Source organism: Gigantopelta aegis, chromosome 1, assembly GCF_016097555.1.
Source record: "Gigantopelta aegis isolate Gae_Host chromosome 1, Gae_host_genome, whole genome shotgun sequence".
Taxonomy (NCBI): Eukaryota; Metazoa; Mollusca; class Gastropoda; order Neomphalida; family Peltospiridae; genus Gigantopelta; species Gigantopelta aegis.
Genome location: NC_054699.1, coordinates 44,015,931 through 44,034,431, shown reverse-complemented (window position 1 = coordinate 44,034,431; position 18,501 = coordinate 44,015,931). Strand labels below are relative to the sequence as shown.

General features: G+C 37.8%; 1 protein-coding gene and 1 long non-coding RNA gene across 3 annotated transcripts; both read left to right on the top strand.

Moving 5' to 3' along the window:
- The first annotated feature begins 512 nt into the window (after positions 1-512).
- Positions 513-2,008, top strand: LOC121375504. The gene is made up of 3 exons (XR_005958321.1): positions 513-566; positions 709-846; positions 1,954-2,008. It is a non-coding gene; the product is annotated as an uncharacterized LOC121375504 (long non-coding RNA).
- A 5,113-nt stretch (positions 2,009-7,121) lies between these two features.
- Positions 7,122-18,001, top strand: LOC121375448. 2 transcript variants are annotated; one of them, XM_041502915.1, is made up of 5 exons: positions 7,122-8,473; positions 9,056-9,136; positions 9,571-9,971; positions 12,730-15,991; positions 17,211-18,001. In XM_041502915.1, the coding sequence occupies exon 4, from the start codon at positions 14,390-14,392 to the stop codon at positions 15,956-15,958; it is 1,569 nt and encodes a 522-aa protein (XP_041358849.1). In that variant the 5' UTR covers positions 7,122-8,473; positions 9,056-9,136; positions 9,571-9,971; positions 12,730-14,389; the 3' UTR covers positions 15,959-15,991; positions 17,211-18,001. The 2 variants fall into 2 exon arrangements, with proteins under 2 accessions (XP_041358849.1, XP_041358857.1); XM_041502923.1 differs by lacking the exons at positions 7,122-8,473; positions 9,056-9,136; positions 9,571-9,971 and adding an exon at positions 11,208-12,401.
- Positions 18,002-18,501: the final 500 nt, after the last annotated feature.

The window sequence follows — 18,501 nt, the reverse complement described above, 5'->3', positions numbered from 1 at the left end:
CTTGCATCTCAGAATGCATAACATATAAGAATGTAAAACAATAACAAAGTTTAATCACATATAAATATCACATATAAATATCACATGATACATTTATTCACATTACCATTTTTTATTGTTTAAAGTCAAGTCTTCAGTGTCTAGGGTTCATGTCCACAGCAGAAATGCTATCATGCAAACTGATAGTTCCTATATTATATGTGACAAAAATTACTTTGAATAACTGTGGTCACAGGAGTTGTCTGTTCTTTGACTGTCAATATCTAATAATCCTTTCTTGTAGTCAGCTTGTTGATCTCTGTGCAAATGTTTATATCGTAAGTGATCTCTAATTTTACTTCCTTGCTGGACTAAGTGACTTTTAATCACCTGTGGATTGTTTTGATATCTTTTTTGATAGTCCGACTCTTTGTCCATCTGACGCAGTGAACGCCTCACCCGAGCTGACAGTTCGATGCCACAGTACTTGCACTTTTCTATCATCGATGTTCCCGGGGCGTTGTTCAGCCTGTGGATGGTGGATGCAGCTCTCCCAGTCATCGTTCGTGAATAGTTCACATTCTTAGGTAAGGAAACACTGAGAGAACGGTTCGCAGCCTCACATTTCTGTGTGTCTGTATACAGTTTCATTTGCTCTACAGCTGAAATACTTAGTTTAATCTTCAGAAGTTCCAGTACTAACATTTTGTCATTTTCATTCATATTCAGCTCTGTGATTCTGTGTGTACCCAGGAACATGGATCGGTGCCACCAGTTGTTCGTTATTCCTCCACTGCAGACGACCGAGTATCGCGAACACTGAACAGTCACCACCGTAGCACGAAAGTGTCGATTGCAGGACCTTTGGTAAGTTTCGTTTCAGTACACCGATATTACCAGTGTGTAGTTTCATCAGTTCTTTAAGAATTAAACTGAACCTTGCTTTCATATCCTGGCTGAATACCTTCTGTGCTTCACGCTTTTGTTCACGGGTGGACCCAGTAAACATGTCGGGACTGAAGTTAGCTTTGTAACACTTACGAAACTGACTCTGACCTAAGTGGGTTGGATCAGCTAGCCGCTGCACTTTCCACATTGGATGTAGAAGTTTCAAAGCACTATCAACTCCAGCAGATGATCTGGAATCTCCATCTGTTGTGACGTATTTTATGAGAATACCTTGTAGAGCCAAGTCTGTTCCGATATCTTTTCCCATCTCGTATTCCGACAGCGGAGCAAATGGCGGCAAGTTTGCTGTGCAGTCAGAATGACCACCGGGACACGTCACATGAATACCTTTGTTTCTTAACCAGGCTCCGGTCCAACAAAGTTTATTCTGGAAGCAGGCACTTACAATGAATTTTCTTTCAGTCATTGTTTCACACGCAAGTCCTATAGCTTGTGATGCATTCTGGCCCGGTTTCTTCCGACTTGTTATTGTCGTGGAGTTGTATCTCCCATCCATGGCTATGTTAATTTCATCATGTTCATTTCCACGTTTCATGTTAATGTCTTTCAGTAGCTCAACTTTTTGTGCCATATCTTTTTCATTTAGATCTGTTACAGCCGTTGATACCTTGTATGATGTTCTCTGTATGCTGCTCCGACACGGCGGTGGAATGTCCATGCCTGCCAATAGCACTCTCGCTCTCGTATTGCCGACGGGAGTATCTTGGAGACCGATAGCAAGACCCACATTAGTTTTTGCTGCATTTGGGCCAGGTTTATTTGTCTTCACCTCATTGTACAATTTGCTTTCAGGAGCAGTGAAGTTACAATTCACACAGTGTAGTGTGACTTTCCAACACAGACCCCACTTAACCTCTTTTAATATTTGCATTTCAGGCTCGTCGCCCTCAGGGGAAGCTGTTGAGTGGTATCTGAAAGCTGCATTCCATGCATCTATCATTCTGTCATTGTCCATTATTCTCATGCCTTCTTTGTCTTTACACTGTTGTTCTTCTTTCATTTCAGACGCAGTACATGTACTCGTAATGGGACGTAGCAGGCGGACTGGCTGTGACGCACCTTCGCAATCTGGAGTGGATATGGTGGCTGAAGTGGAACTCGACTTCGTGACCAAGGCAAACTCGTCTATATTCATCCGGACTACTGGTCGCAACTTCTCAGTGTGAGATTCTGGACTTGCATGTTCATGCAGCAGAGTTGCACCCTTATTCCAAGGTGCATGTCCCTTCTTGAACTGTGTCTTTCGTCTTGTGTTGCCTTCCATGGATGTGACTCGTAATGTATAAAACAGTGAAATACTTATTGTGGTATGCATGTCCACCCTTATATATATGTTCATCTGTGATGTCACTTTCAGTTCTGATGCATTAAAAGATTTCAGTGCAGTGGCAGTTGACAGCTTTTTTTTGTTCACTGTGTATTCGGTACTGCATCTTTGCAGACTGGTGCCCTGTCCTCTTCATTCAGGTGTGACCTGTTACGGTGTGCAGACACCTTGCTAATTACCCTCACCAGAATGACACTCGAGCAGTCCTAATTTGTAATTGGCATATATTGACTGTGTGCAGTATCCAAAATTTTACAGTTTTAAAGATTACATTTTGTTTAAAAAGAGAACTTTGTGGGATTTTTTTTTTTGAAAATGTATCAATTTAAATTAAATTGAATTTGTTTTTGAAAAAATCATATTCCTGCCAACTGCGATATTTCAATTGCAGAGAACACAATAAGGAGCAAGTTTCTTTTTGTTGTTCACAAAAATGTCTGTAACTTTTAAAATTATTGCATAATTACTAGTCCACTATTGGGAATAATTTGACGCAGATTGCCGCCTTTTGCGGCACAGGCAGTCCCCCATTTCACAGGCTCCAATAGCCATATTTGGTATCAAATATTCTTTTTATTGCCTGTATGCAACTTGACATATGTATTTAAATGCCATATGTGAGTTTGAGTGTCATGGTGAAAACAATTTTGGTCTGATAGGCCTCAGACTAGAGTTATCGACCCATTTGGTTGTCCAAAATACGGAAACTAATGCGAGAAAATATAGTTTTCTTGTGATGTGATCAATGGCTGGGTAGCTGCTTGGTATACTGGATTGTTGCACTGGGTTTGACAGGTAAGAGGATGCAGTTAGTGAATATGTGCACTTGGTTTACACTGGATACTGCATAATGTCCCCCAGAGCACATTGAAGTCATGCAAAATTTGTGTAAAATGCAGAGAAATTATTCGGTCCCTTAGCCCACGTGTGTTTGTTTACATTGATATAACGCGGAAAAGAGCTGGACAACAGATGTCGTCCTTTCGAGTGTTCAATGGGCCCAGGCAGGTAATATTTCCCGTGAAATGCTAATGGCCTGGTGAAATTAATAAAAGTGCTACAGCCACTGGGGCTACATGAGAATACATAGTGAAATTAATTGTGGTCTGAGGCCAGATGAACACTAACGACAAGAAATAAGATGTCTACTTCAGTTGGAAATATGTTTTAAGATGCGAATACAGTTTTGATGAAACAATAGTAAGAAAATCTAACCACTGGTTTAACAGTCGTATGGAATGTGTTATGGATGCTAAAAGTTCCTTCTGTGATTTAACTAACAGTACCAAGCGAATAATTACCAGGAAAATACGACCATCTCGTGTTCTTGTGGATGAAGTGGATAACAGAATATGCTTAGAGAATCTGTTATCACTGAGTTATGCATTTGAGATATGTAAACTAATTCAGCGACTTTCTAAGGAAATGTGTATGGGATGTATGTTTGATGAGGAAAGAACTCATACTTGTAAAACATTGTCCCACGATGATATGATTAAACGCTACTACCAGATAACACTGACAGAACTGAACGAAATCGACGTCAGTCCCAGGTGGATACGCCTTGTTTTTGAACATCCTGATGTTTCAGAAACCCCAGGTTTTATTTTGTGTCAGTACCAATGTAAAGACTATTTGGATATTATATTAAAACTGTTGAGTGGATGGAAATACTAAAAGAACAAGTATTGAACATGCTGCGTTTAGAAGATAGATTTGTAAAGTGAACATGTGTGTAGATATAAATTAACATCACAGAATACATTAGTTTAGTTCAGTTCAGTTATGGAACGCAAAGTGAAAACAAAGCTCTACGAGACTGAAAAGAATAAACTTGAAACGTATTCTGGAGCTTTCTACGGTCCAAAGAAGTTTCACGGCGCTTTGAAAAGACGTGGTTTGCAAACGTACAATTTGGCTACAGTAACACAATGGCTGAATGACAAAGATGCGTACAGTTTGCACAAACCAGTGAATGAATGAATGAATGTTTAAAGACACCCCAGCACGAAAAATACATCGGCTATTGGGTGTCAAACTATGGTAAATGCAAAAACAATCCACAAACCAGTGAACCGTTCATTCAAGCGTCTCCGAGTTCGAGTTAACAAAAAGGATGAGATGTTTGATATGGATTTGATGGATGTTAGTCGTCATTCAAAGGTTAATAATGGAGATAGAATGTCAATAGCTATAAGCAGATACCTATCATACCATTAGTTAACAAAAGACCGGAGACAGTATTAGACGGCTTCAAAACTGTTTTAAAAGACGGGCGAATACCCAAGAAAGTTCGGTACAGAGTTCGCTGGAGTATTGAAGCAGTTTCTGACAAAAGAAAACATTAAACTGATTGTCACGCAGAATGAAGATATCAAAAGTAACTGTGCTGAGAGGTATATTAGGACAGGTCGGTCGCTTCTTGCTAGGTATACGACTTATAACAATACATAGACGTTTTAGCAGATCTAGTGCATAATTATAACAATACAGTACACTCGTCTCTGGGACTTTGGGCACCGGCTGATGTAAATAAAGCGAACGAAATTAAAGTGTGGAGTCATCTGTACGTCGAACCCAAAGTAAAGAAACCATTAGCAAAATTTGTATTTAAAGTGGGTGATTTAACGAGAATCAACTATTTGCGTAAATCATTCACAAAGGAGCAGGACTTGAGGTGGACAGAAGAGTTGTTTAAAATACATTCTAGAAGTAGACGACAAGGTATTCCAGTGTAAGACTGAGAGATTTTCACGACGAAGTGCTGAAAGGTATATTTTATACCGCCGAACTAATGTTTGAAGGTGTTTGAATAGTATAGTGGGGGATGCTTTGGTTCCACTGCTGAGACGTGTCGATTTAGGCGACGGTCCTCGTTACGAGTTTAACACGCTGTGGAACATGGCTGTTGTAGTGAAGGACAGCGCGTATGTCAAAATACATATAAAAGCAGCATCAGGCGATCCAGTTTCATTTATTAAAGAGACAACGAGTGTGACACTACTGTTGCGACGTTATCCATTTCTAGAGTAAATTACTATGGATCGAAAACTTTATGTGCCTGATGTGAATAAATGGTTACGGTATTTCGAAAAAGGAACAAAGAATGTTGTTCATTCAAATAAGCAAGTGGGATCTGGTGTTGGTAATTATAAGGATAAGTGGTTTTCTTACATGATTCCCATTGTACCGAACCATGTCAACAGTAACGATGACAAGAACAAAAACATGCTGTAACCTTACCGTGGTGCAGGGGTGTAACATTGTCTTTGAGAATGGCCAATACAGCACAAAATTGAAGTTTTGAGTAAAATTCAGTATCCGTAAAATTCTGTGATATTTGTGTTTTTGCACAGTGCTTTACACTGTTCTTTACACTGTTTTTGTTGGAACCTTGAATTTTTATATTGATGTTGATCATCACTTTATTTATTTGCATTACCATAGTTTGACATCCAATAGCCGATGTATTTTTCGTGCTGGGGTGTCGTTAAACATTCATTCATTCATTCATTCATTCAAGAACAAAAACAAGTCTATAATAGAAGTGTCATCACAGACTCAAGATGTCATAGAACGTGCTGAAGCTGAACAGAAACGTACAAAGGCTATAAAACGTAAATCTACTGATCGAATCGTCAGAACAAAAAAAGTCAGTCACATGACACAACGCAAGAAACAGGCTCCTGCATTGAAGTACAAATCAGCTGTAAACGAAAAAGATATCTTTGTATAAAACAATATGTCACTCCTAACAAAGACTTTGTGGAAAGGTTACCAAGTGCCTTGGACCTGTTTACTATGCCCCCATACCAGACGAGTGTGTTTCAACATTACTACGTAGACTGCAGGCCCATCAGTCAAATTACAGATTCGTCACGAGTAGAATTCCAAATTGCAAACAGTGGAAGCGACTACGTGGATTTGAAAGGTAGTCGTTTGCATGTAAAGTTGAAAGTGAGCCACTCCGACGGGACAGTTCTGGATAAAGATGAACACGTGAGTCCGGTAAACCTATTCATGCAAGCTTTGTGGTCTCAAGTAGCTGTGTACTTACAAGGTCAGTTGGTGAGTTCAGCGAACAATCACTATCCCTACAAAGCAATTATTGAAACCTTACTGAATTATGGAGCGGAGGCTAAACAGTCTCAACTTCAGTCTCAGTTATTTTACAAAGACAAAGGGGAGGTACAAACAGACATTGAAAGCACCGATCCCATTACCGGTGCTAATTCTGGATTACTCATAAGAGGTGCATTCATCGCAAACAGTAAAACAATTACCATGGAAGGTCCACTATGCGAAGATATTTTTAACATAGGTAGATATCTGGTGAATGGCGTGGATGTTACTATAAAGCTATTTCGGAGTTCCGTTCCCTTTTGTCTGATGTCTGGCAAGACTGGTCAGGAATACATGATCGAGTTGCAAGATATCTATTTCAAGATATGTAAACTGAAAATGAACAGTGCCCTGATTCTGACTCACAACAAGCTGTTTGAAAAATCCAACACCCTTTATCCATTCACTAAAACCGAAGTTAAAATGAGTAGTATTCCCTCTTCTCAACAGAGTTACGCGTGGGACAGCGTGTACCAGTCACAGTGTCCAGGTAGACTAGTTGTTGGGTTTGTAAACGGTGATGGTGTGACTGGATCCTATACAAAGAACCCTTTCAACTTCCAGAGTTCATTTGTGAAAACTGTGTCTTTGTATTTGGACGGTGTGAGTAGACCAGTAGAAGCCGAAGACATAAGCACCTACGTGAATTTATTCGAGGGAGTCAACAGATGGGGTGGTGTGAGTAGACTAGTAGAAGCCGAAGACATAAGCACCTACGTGAATTTATTCGAGGGAGTCAACAGATGGGGTCAAGACAGTGGAAATTACATTAAAAGATCCGAATTTGTTTTGGGTCATGGATTGTTTGTGTTCAGTCTAGAACCTGTGTTTGTGGACTCTGATTATTTAAGCTTAATTAAGAGTGGTAATTTACGGTTAGAAGTACAGTTTAAATCAGCACTGAATAGCACAGTCAGTTGCATTGTGTATGGGGAATTTCCTAGCTTGATTGAAATTGATCATTCTAGAAACGTATTTGTGAAGTAGAGGACAAATATGAATGCAAGACAGATCAAGTGTGTGATAGACTGTGACCTTGATCTTCGATCACGTATTGTCGGTGTGTACTCAAGCGACACATTGCCCTGTTTGAAATGAGGAGGTCTCTGGGGGTGTATTGTGAACACAGAACCATCTCACCTAGCCGGAAAGCACTGGGTTGCGTTCTTTTTTGATAAAACTAAAGCAGAGTTTTTTGACAGTTTTGGCAATCCACCCGAATACTATAGTGCAAATTTTTTAGAATTTCTAATGAAACATCATACATCTTATGTTTACAATAGCACATGTCTTCAAAGTTTAACCTCTCTGACCTGTGGATTTTATTGTTTGTATTATTTGTTACAAAAATGTAAAACTGATCTGATAATGAAAGATATTGTGAATCAGTTCAGTGAAGATAAATTACAGAATGATGTATTTGTATCTAACTTCATATGTCGCTATTTTAGATATTGCACACCATTATGTATTGCATGTAAATACTAGTACGTTGTTTGTAATTTAAACATATGCTGTAAAATGTACAGAATCAAATATATATATATATATACATATTCTCTCTGGAATGTTAACACCTTTCCTTGTAAATAAAACAGTTTTAAAATAATAAACGTATTTAATCACACGATTCTGGTTTGTTATATTTAACATTATTTTAGTAGATAGTAGTATAATTGAAGGGAGAGTACTCTATTTACATAAACTTTCGTTACTACGCAGTACGACAACATGTTTGCATAAACTACGCAGTACGACAGCCAGGCAGTATGTTTGTTATTAGTGTTTTGTTTTCTCTTTTTTTCTTAAGTGTTTGTACTTTTCAGTTTGGTGAAATCTGTACCGGGTCACCACTCATGGTATGTAGGCCATTTAGTGGCGTTTTAACACACACAAAGGGAGCGAAGTATCCACATGTTCGTGTGATCGAGATCCAAGGTGGAGGTAACATTGTGGTAGACTTGGAAACATTCCCGATATTACGTTTAATTAAAGGTGGCAGAGCGACTTGCGAATCAGTGGTAAACAAGAAGTATAGTACTAAGCACGAACTCGTTGTCAACGAGGAAACTTGCAGTAAGTTTTTTTTTTTTAATATTTTCTTTTAAGAATACATTATATTACAACATTATTATTATTATTATCATTATGGAAAGATATCAGCCCGGTATCCCCCAATTTGGGATATAGAATTCAAGTGCTGATGTCTGGATTCGAACTCCAGACCATCAGAATGTGATAGCGTGTATTTTGACGGAATGAACCGAGTGTTGACGGAATGAAACGAACATTTGTCTTCTGTGCTATATTTCTACCAAAAGCACCAACAAAAGCACCGTATTGGAGGAATATTTACACAGAATAGTCAAAATGTCTAATTTTTCAAACTAAAAACGTAGTGATAGTGGATGACGAAATATAAATATTATGTTGCTTTTATAGACCAAAATATTTTAAAAGGTATTGTATATAGCTAACCCTAACCCTAAACTTACACTAATTCTAACAAATATTGATGGGGGACCGGGCGGATATTTTGCCTTTTTGGAATATAAAACATTTTATTTTTATTTTTTTTTTTTTTAAACATGATAAAATTAATAGAAAAATTGCTTTAAGTATGGTAATCATTTTATCTCCTTCCTTCCTTCTACTCAGCATTCCAAACCCAGTCCAAGGAAGCTAACATGTTTGACAAGACTGTCACATCTCAAACGAACACAATGGCAATACCCAAAGGTACATTTTATTAATGTATTTGAAATAAGACTTGTTAAATTGTTTAATATAATTTATTACTTACTAATTTTAACCAGTGTTAGTTACTAATTTTTAACCAGTTGTTAATTACTAACCTTTAATTTTAATAATTTATTTAACTTAATTTCCTAATTTATTCTGAGTAATCAAAGGTAATGTTGCTCTTCTTTGTGTTTTTGTGTTTTGAATTTTAAAATTAAATGTTTCTACTATTCATTTGAAATAACTACTTTTGATCCAATTCCTTCGTTTGTTTAATTTGTTAACTAATATTTACTAATTTGCATGTTTATTTGAAATAAATAATATTTACTAATTTGTTTAACTAATATTTACTAATTTGTTTAACTAATATTTACTAATTTGTTTAACTAATATTTGTGAAGCTAATTACAACATACTTTTTTTTTCAGATTTTTTGTCTTTTTCCTCTGGGAACACTGTCAACTCTTGTACTAAAATGAAATGTATTTTGCCCATCTGTGTTTGTATGGTGTTCATTTGTTTTATTATTTTCATAATCTTAGTTTTATGTAGGAAAAAACTAAAATTTTGTTTTAAAAATAACTCACTGAATGATTTGAATATTGTAAAAAATCGAATTTATTTGTCACCATGTGAAAATGAAAGTGCTGTGTAATGTAAAAATAATTATATAAATATTTACATGTATACAGTTTTAATTAATAATCATTAAACCTTATTTCCTTTTTTCTTTTAACTGAAAATAACTCAACTTTATTTCCTTTTTCTTTCCAGAACCTTCATGGATGAACATTTTTGTTCTTGTGTGTGTGGGTGTGACTCTTCTTTTGTTAGTGTTGTTGTTGTTTCTGTTTAGCTACAAAATGTTTTGTTCTTGTCGGTCAGTTCATGTTGTTCCAACCTCCCCTACTACCTCCCCTTCTCCACAAACTGAACACAAAAAACTTGTTTCTCCAACCCACTCTTCTATCACTCTTCCAGACACTCCCCAGACTGAACCCAAAAGACTTGTTTCACCTCCCCTCCCTTCTATCTCTCTTCCAGACACTCCCACTGATCCTCTTTTACGTACTCCTCCTACACCTGTCTTTGATATTCCTTCCATCCCTCTTGACATCACCACAAGCTTAACTTCGACACCGTTCTGCTCTCCTGCTGTTGCTCCTGTTACTGCATCTATGTCTGCTGATACCACTCCAACCTTATCTGTAACACCCACAATTTCTTTGTCTTTGTCACAAACCCACTCTCCTGCTCCTGTCGCTGCATCTGTCCATCTTACTACTCCACCTCTCTCCCCCCACCAAATGCTTTCCCCTTGGTTGGCTTTTGACAATAACTCTGATGAAGAAATTGAACTTTTTTCTCTTAAAAAGGACTAAGTGCTGTCTCTGTCTCACTATTCTTTTCAAGCCTTTGTCTCTTTGTTTATTAATTATTTTACAACTTAAAGGTTCAATATCGTAGTTACTGATAATTTCTGATTACACCTGTATGTGTTATGTTTAACCAATTTTTCTTTTTTCACAGAACATCTTTTGACAAAACTTTAAACATCATATATAAATATTATTCTGGAGTTAATTAAGCAAAAAAAAAAAAAAAAAAAAAAAAAACAACCCCCAAAACATTATGTTTGAGATTGTTATAAATAACTACAAATTAATCAAACTATTGTAGACTGAACTTTGTTATTGAACCTTTAATCAGGGCTCACACTGAAACACATTTTAGTTTTGCTAATTTCCTTTGAAATTATTTTAAAATGTGGTTTTATTAGTGAAAGACTTAATGTTGTATTCACTGTATAATAATTAGAAATTTGTCAGTGTGTAAGGGGAGCCCTGTTTAATATTGATTTACAAATTAATGTGATTATACAAATTAATGTGATTATAAGTAAGAATTTACTTGTTTTATTTTTTACAAATTATTGTTGATCTTTTTTCTTTTTTGCACAAATATACACAACCAAATATATATAATTTTTTTTTTTTTTTTTTACAATTATTTTTTTTTTAATGTCACAATTATTAGCTCATTTTACTTTTAATGTCACTAGTACTTTACACATATACCTCATTTTACTTTTAATGTCACTAGTACCTTAATACTTTACACATATCTACCTCACAGTGCATTTTTAAAATTACAATTAATACCTCATTAATTTACAATTACTTCCTCATTATTTAATAAAAAGAAAAGAATCGATACTCATTGTAAGAATTTACATGTTTTTATTATATACCAATTAATGTTTGATTTATAATGATTATTTTTACAATCAGTGCTATTTTATATACCAATTAATGCTGTTTTGTAATCATTTTACAATCAATGCTATTTTGTAATCATTTACAATAAAACTTTATTATAATATGTTTTTCTTTATTATGTGATATGTATACAAGAGAGAGGTGTTTCGAAAACAAACAAAAAACAATTCCAGTGTCTGAAATTGTGTATTGATCAAAAGGAGGATGTTTCATAATTTCTAATACATGTATAAGTAATCAATACTTTCCTAGGTAATACAGTGTTGATAATTAAAAAAAAACAAGTGTTGATAATTAAACAAAAACACTGTTGCCAGGTAATCCAAATTTGTGGGGTTTTTTTTAGTTTTTAGTTTTTTTGTTTTTAATGAAACACTTCCAGGTAATCCAGTGTTGGTAATCAAAACAAATTATAGTGTTGGTAATCCAAATATATATATATTTTATATTTTTTTTTTATGAAACACTTTCCCAGGTAATCCAATTTTTCTTTTTAAATGAAACACTTCCAGGTAATTCAGTGTTGGTAATCAAAAACAAATTACATACTTTACCATGTAATAATCCACAGTGTTGGTAATCCAAATTAAAAAAAAAAGAAAAAAAAATGAAACGTAGATTGAACAGTTTGTTCTTAGTACTACTACTACTACTACTACCAGTATGTTTGTTCTTATGTTATTCAATATGTGACTGGTGTTGGGCTCACGAAAGTGTAACTTGCTCCACGTGCAATTCTTTCCCTCGCAAGGTAGTCAGCAGCTGATACTGTTATTCAATATATGTGACTGGTGTTGGACTCACGGGAGTGTAATTTGCTTCACGTGCAATTCTTTCCCTCTCTCTCTCTTGCGCTCGCAAGGAAGCCAACAGCTGATGTTGTTGTCGACCTCTACCTGCCTGCATGTAGACAGGAGCATGTGTGGATACTGACGTCATAGGTACAGAAGCATACGTGGAAACTGACTGCATTGCTCCAGGTGACTGCACGTATTAGTCCAGTCAAAATACGAAAAAAAAACCTTTACCCTGAACAAATTCCAAGAAAGCGTTTTATTGTTTTTTTTGGTAGTATTACATGTAGGGAAAAACATACTAAAAGTTTACCAAAATAGGGTTACCACAAAGGGTCCAAATGTGACGTCAAAGAATATGGCCGCCAAAGCTATAAAATGTTAAAGGCGACTCGCCTTTCAGTGTCTGGCAACACTGCATAGTTTTCTTTGTATGATTTCATTCATGACTGTAATAAATTGATTGCACTAATGTTTTTGTCGGTTCTAACGATTGATTTTTCTTTTTTTACAGAGCTGAGAATGATGGAAAGTCAAGAAACTTGCCCCTTATGCAGCCATGAAGTAGAAGATGACGGAGAAAGAGTGGTGCGAAAGGAGCTGAAGGGATCAATAAAGCCAGTATTGAGAGGGGCGTTAGCACTGTGGTAGCTGCTGGAGCGGTGGTGCACAAGAGATGTCGTATGAACTACATAAACAAGAAACAAATAGACTTGCATAAGAAAGCTACTTCCGTTCATCGTTCACCTGCCAAGAGAGGTACATGGGTGTCTACTGGATCCTATGATAGCACGACGCAGTGTTTCTTCTGTGGACATGAAGTGGTGAAGACAAGGTCTAGTGCTGATTTCGATGACTATAGCTTTGTTAAAACGGAAGGATTTGTAAGGTCCATCTTGTCACATTGCAAACAGCGTAATGATGACTGGGCAATCACCATTCAAGGGAGAATCGCGTACTTTGGGAAGGACTTACATGCTGCAGACTGTCTGTATCATCGTTCATGTGACATTAACTTTCGGACAAATTACGGAATTCCTATGCGTCATGGTGGTGGATCTACTACAAAGAAACCGCGGAAGGTAGGGAGGCCAATGAACATGGACCAAGAGCAAGCGTTCTTGAGAATGTGTGCCTTTCTCGAGGACAACGATGAAGAGCAACTGACTGTCACAGATCTTGCAAAGAAAATGACGGAGTATCTTGTAGAAGGAGACAGTGCTACCTATAGTAATAAATGGCTGAGGTATAAGCTGGAGGAGAAGTATGGCGATTCGCTATTCATAGCAGAGTGTGAAGGGTTGCCTAACATTGTAACGTTCCATGAAAAGACAAGAATAATCCTGAGGGACTATTTCAGTATTCAGGAAAAGGATGAAGAAGCCCAGAAGAGAGCCATCATAGAGACTGCGGCCAAACTCATCAAGAGCGATATCAACCGATGAATATCCGAAGACTTCTTCACTTGAATGTCAGTCTGCCTTAGATTATCTCCCCCTGAGTTTGCGTTGCTTGCTTGAAAACCTCTTCGTTGGAAAGGACATTCACAGGAAGGTCGCAAGCATTGGACAATCAGTTGTTCAGGCTGTACGTCCCAGGGCTGTAGTAGCTCCATTGCAGCTTGGGTTAGCAGTCCAGCTCCATCATCATTTCAGGTCTCGATTTTTTGTAGACAGTCTCTCAGCCATGGGATATTGTTCATCATATTCAGAAGTTCAGCGATTCGAGGAAAACGCTGCCGCTTCTGTTGGCCAGGATGTACTCGGTGGTACCATAGACAGACTGGATACGGCACTGCTGTTCGCTGCGGACAACGTCGATCATAATATCATCACGTTAGATGGGAAGGGGACTTTCCACGGCATGGGGATGGTAGCTACTGTGACTCCAGGAAGGAAGGTCAGTCGCACTGTTCTCAGACGGAAGACTGCGGACTTGGAGATAGTTGAACAAAGCAGAGTTGATATAATGGAATACCGTTTCGCAAAACACACTCGCCGAAACATAAAATTCAAGCCCTTGCCATTTCTCGACGCCATTGACCATCGGGTTGATGTATTGTGGGAGATGTCTTTACGCTTCAGACAGCCTGCACCGAGCTGGAATGGAATGATGCACATAAAGACTGTGATCATCCGGGGTCGTCTTCGGTAATCTTCCTGCCCATCACTGACATGTATTCCGGAGACAAGTCATGCATCTTCTCCACTCTCGAGTATCTGTGCAACCTTGCTGATAAACACCGATCCGCTGCAGTTGTTACATTCGATCAGCCACTCTACTGGAAAGCGTCAGAAATCAAACACGAGGTGCCTGAAGACAGCCCGGTTCGAGATGTTGTCCTGATGCTCGGCAGCTTCCACACATTGATGAATCTTATGGGTGCCATAGGAACGTTGTTGGATGGGAGTGGAATCAGAGAGATCTTGGGAACAATTTACGGTGACAATGCTGTGCAACACATCATGACTGGAAAGGCAGTTCAGCGTGCAGTTCGTGGCCATCTCCTCCTTGATCAGTGTCTTACACAGCAAGTTGCAGACAAAGTACTTTGCGACCATCCCGGTTTTGCAGACCTGTTGCAAGAACTTGAGCAGTTGTATGCTCAGACACTGACAGGGGACAGTGACTTGAATTCGGTCATCACTTCTACCTGCCTTAGTGAAATTGTCCACCTCTTGTCCACCAAAAGAAATGGATTATCCGCTCACTCTCGCACCAGTAAACTATGGCTGAATTACCAACAGATGGTAGGAATTGCAAGGGAGCTTATCGAGGCTGATCGTACAGGATCCTGGCTGATGCACCTTCATGCTGTAGCCGAATGTTTGCCCATTTTTGCAGCTGCTGGGCATGGGAACTATGTGAAGTCCGCCTACCTTTACCTCCAGTCAATGACCACTCTGGAAGATGATATGCCATCAGTGTTCCATAGATTTATGAATGGCTTGCATGTTGTAAGGCGTACTGATCAGTACTGGGCAGGCCTGGGTTGCGACCTAGTCATCGAGCAAGCTCTGATGCGCTCCCTAAAAACTGCAGGAGGACTCACCAGAGGAAATGGAATGTCCGAACATCAGAGGGCCTTGTGGACTCTGTCTGTGCCAGTGTCCTCTTCCTACAGTGATGCAATGCAGGGTTTCACTCGCCAGAGCTTTGTCACCAGTGAACAACACAAGGAGGCAAGAACGTCAAGGACGAGAAGAGATCGTGAAGACCTGGAGAAAATTGCAGATAAACTCGAGACCTTTTCACCTTTCTCTGATGAAGTGTCTCTTCGCAACATTATCACCGGTATCAATGCAAATAAGGATGTGAATGTCCATAACCTGTTTACCATTGGCAGAGAAATAGTGGCAACAATGGAGGGTCAATCACTGTTTTCAGTTAAGTACAAGCGGTCAATGAAAGTCAAGACCCTGGCATCTAGTGTGGCAGTTGACGTTGCTAAGGACAAAACAATAGACCCCGCTCTTTTGTTCCAAAGGTTTCTTGTGGTGTCTCAAACTGCTGATCTTTCCCTTGATGAGGTGATGGCCTATGAACTTTCACCATACCCACCATCCCTCTTTGAGGCAAAACATCTCTTACGCAAACCAAACCTGATGGCTGCTATAAAAGAACAGAGTTCAGATGACGCAGTACTCAAGGATGTACCAGAAGTGGAACATAATGTTCTTGACGGAGGTTCTCTTCTCCATCGACTGAAGAAGACTTTTCCCCATACTGTAAACAGTTGCTGAACGAATTTGGGTTAAATTTAAACAAACCATCTGGTAAAAAATTATTTTGTACTTTAAAAAATAAAGAAAACTATGTCATTCACTTTGCAACTCTACAATTATATTTAAAACTTGGGTTAAGATTGAAACGCATTCACAAAGTGTTAACACTTTGTGAATGCGTTAATCTTAAGATTCAAGCAGTCAAAGTGGATGAAACCTTTTGTTGAACAGAACATACAAAAACGAAAGCATTCTACTGATAAGTGTTCACAAGACCTATACAAAGCAATGTCGAATGTCTGTTACGGAAAATTCATTGAATCAGTCAGAAAATACAAACAGGTTGAACTAATCACACAAAGAGAGCGACTAAGACGGTACGCCGCTAAATCCAATTTCAAATATGTAAATATTTTTTCGGAAGACTTGGTTGCAGTCGAACTGCAAAGAACCACAGTTACTTTAGACAAACCTATTGCAGTAGGATTTTGTATTTTAGAACATGCTAAACGACACATTTTATCTTTCTATTACGAGACCATGGTCAAACAATACAACGACCGAGTCCGTCTACTCATGACCGACACAGACAGTTTGTTTATGGAAATCAAGGCGCCACCCGGTGAACCGTTGCTAGACCCCTACAGATTCATGCTACAAAATAACAAATTGTTTGACACGTCAAATTTCCCCCACGATCATCCATTATTTTCCATGACAAATCACAAAGTAACCGGACTGATGAAAGACGAAGCTGGTGGTTCAATAATTGATGAATTTGTGGGACTTCGAGCTAAAAATTATAGTTTTACAATCATTGATAAAAACACAAATACCAAAACTGAGCATAAAAAAGCAAAGGGTATCAAAAGGGGGTTCGTTAAAAAGTCTCTGAGGCATGAACTGTTTAAAGAATGTCTGTTTAAAAAAAAAACGTTCTCTGCTACATTCAATTTGATTCGCTCATTTAATAATACCCTGTACACAATAAAGAACACTAAAATAGCTTTAATACCTTTCGATGATAAGAGATATATTTTAGCAGATGGTATTTCCTCGGTTCCTTATGGTTACAATCCATGATCACATTTTTTTTGTTAACACTTACGCAGATGTGAATGAAAGGAAAGAAAGAAAGAATCATTTCAGGTATTTGTTCTTGTTTTGTAAACATTATATAAGCGGGAGTATTGGGACTATGCTTATTTACCTGTAAACTAAATAGTTAAACATAATAATAATAATTAATAATAAATATTTTCTATTACAGCATGGATACTCTATTCTACTACTTCCGAGTTGAAGAGCGAAACAGCAGAACCATCCTGTTTCAAGATCACACATTATTCAGAAGTCGGCGTCGTTGTCTGCGTCGAGCATTGAGACATAACTTAAATCAATATAACAATGCACGAATTAAAGTAATTATGTGTACTGTTAATCCTACAAGTGAACGTATGATCAACAACAACAACAATTCACTGAGGATACTCTTTGAAACGATTCTGGTGGCGTTTTACCTGCGAGTTTTACCCGCAGCCATAAACCAGATGACAAAAGACAGATGTAAAGGTTGTGAAATAAACCACCCTTCGCAAGTACAACACAGCTGTCTGATGTATTCAGCAAGTGATTCTATTGATGATTACTTCAGTGATACACTGGATTCGTTACCACACGAAGCTATTGTTCGCGACGCTGAACGCTTCCTACACATATACGAAACACGACGTTTTCATGAAATTAATATTTTGCCATACACCAGTGTTGAATGGATGAAAGAACATTTCTTCAATGAACATCGTCGTAACGTTCTGGAGCTTCTTTTGCGCGTACACATGGTGGAATGACATTGTTCTATCTTAAGAACTAAATATTCAAGCCACTACACTATAGAATAAATAATCAGGAAAACTATAGAAAAGAAACACTTTATTACATTTCAAGTTTCATATTTCAAGTTTCATCTAATAGTGCTCTAACAACTTTAATTTCTTAACGCCGGGAATGCCCGTGCTTGCTTTTCTTTTTAAATAAAACTGATTGTTCTTTTTGACAAAAGTCTGTATTTGTTTTCTGTCTCGATGTCAAGAGTTTGCGGGGTATTTGCAGCTCTTTCAGTCTGTTAATGAAATGAACATAGTCCACGGGTTGCTTTGTAGAATCAGTGTTCAATACAGTGTAGCGTATCAAGACTGGTATCTTAGATTTCTCAAAAGCGTGAGCATGTTTATCAATAAATTCGCCAGTATTATTCCAGAGTAATGTTCCCTTTTCAAACTGATCCTTTACAAATGTCCATAAAGCCATTAATTTCCCTATTTCTCTTGTACTGGAAACACCTCGTAGTATGGCTGTTTGCAAAGAAAGCAATAAATTGCTCGATGACTCAGCTGATTCACTTGTATTGTTATTTGGTGTAGTATTATCACCCGTTGAAGCAGTTTCAAGAGTATCGTCTTCACATTCACTCTTAATAGATGTAGAATCACTCATCCGAGTCGGTGTATTGCTCCTCTTCAATAGATTGTTGTATGTCTCCCGGCTTAGTAGAACATGTG

What these genes read in the sequence shown, in the direction of transcription:
- LOC121375448 (XM_041502915.1), top strand. Translation starts at nt 14,390, where the DNA reads ATGTATTCCGGAGACAAGTCATGCATCTTCTCCACTCTCGAGTATCTG.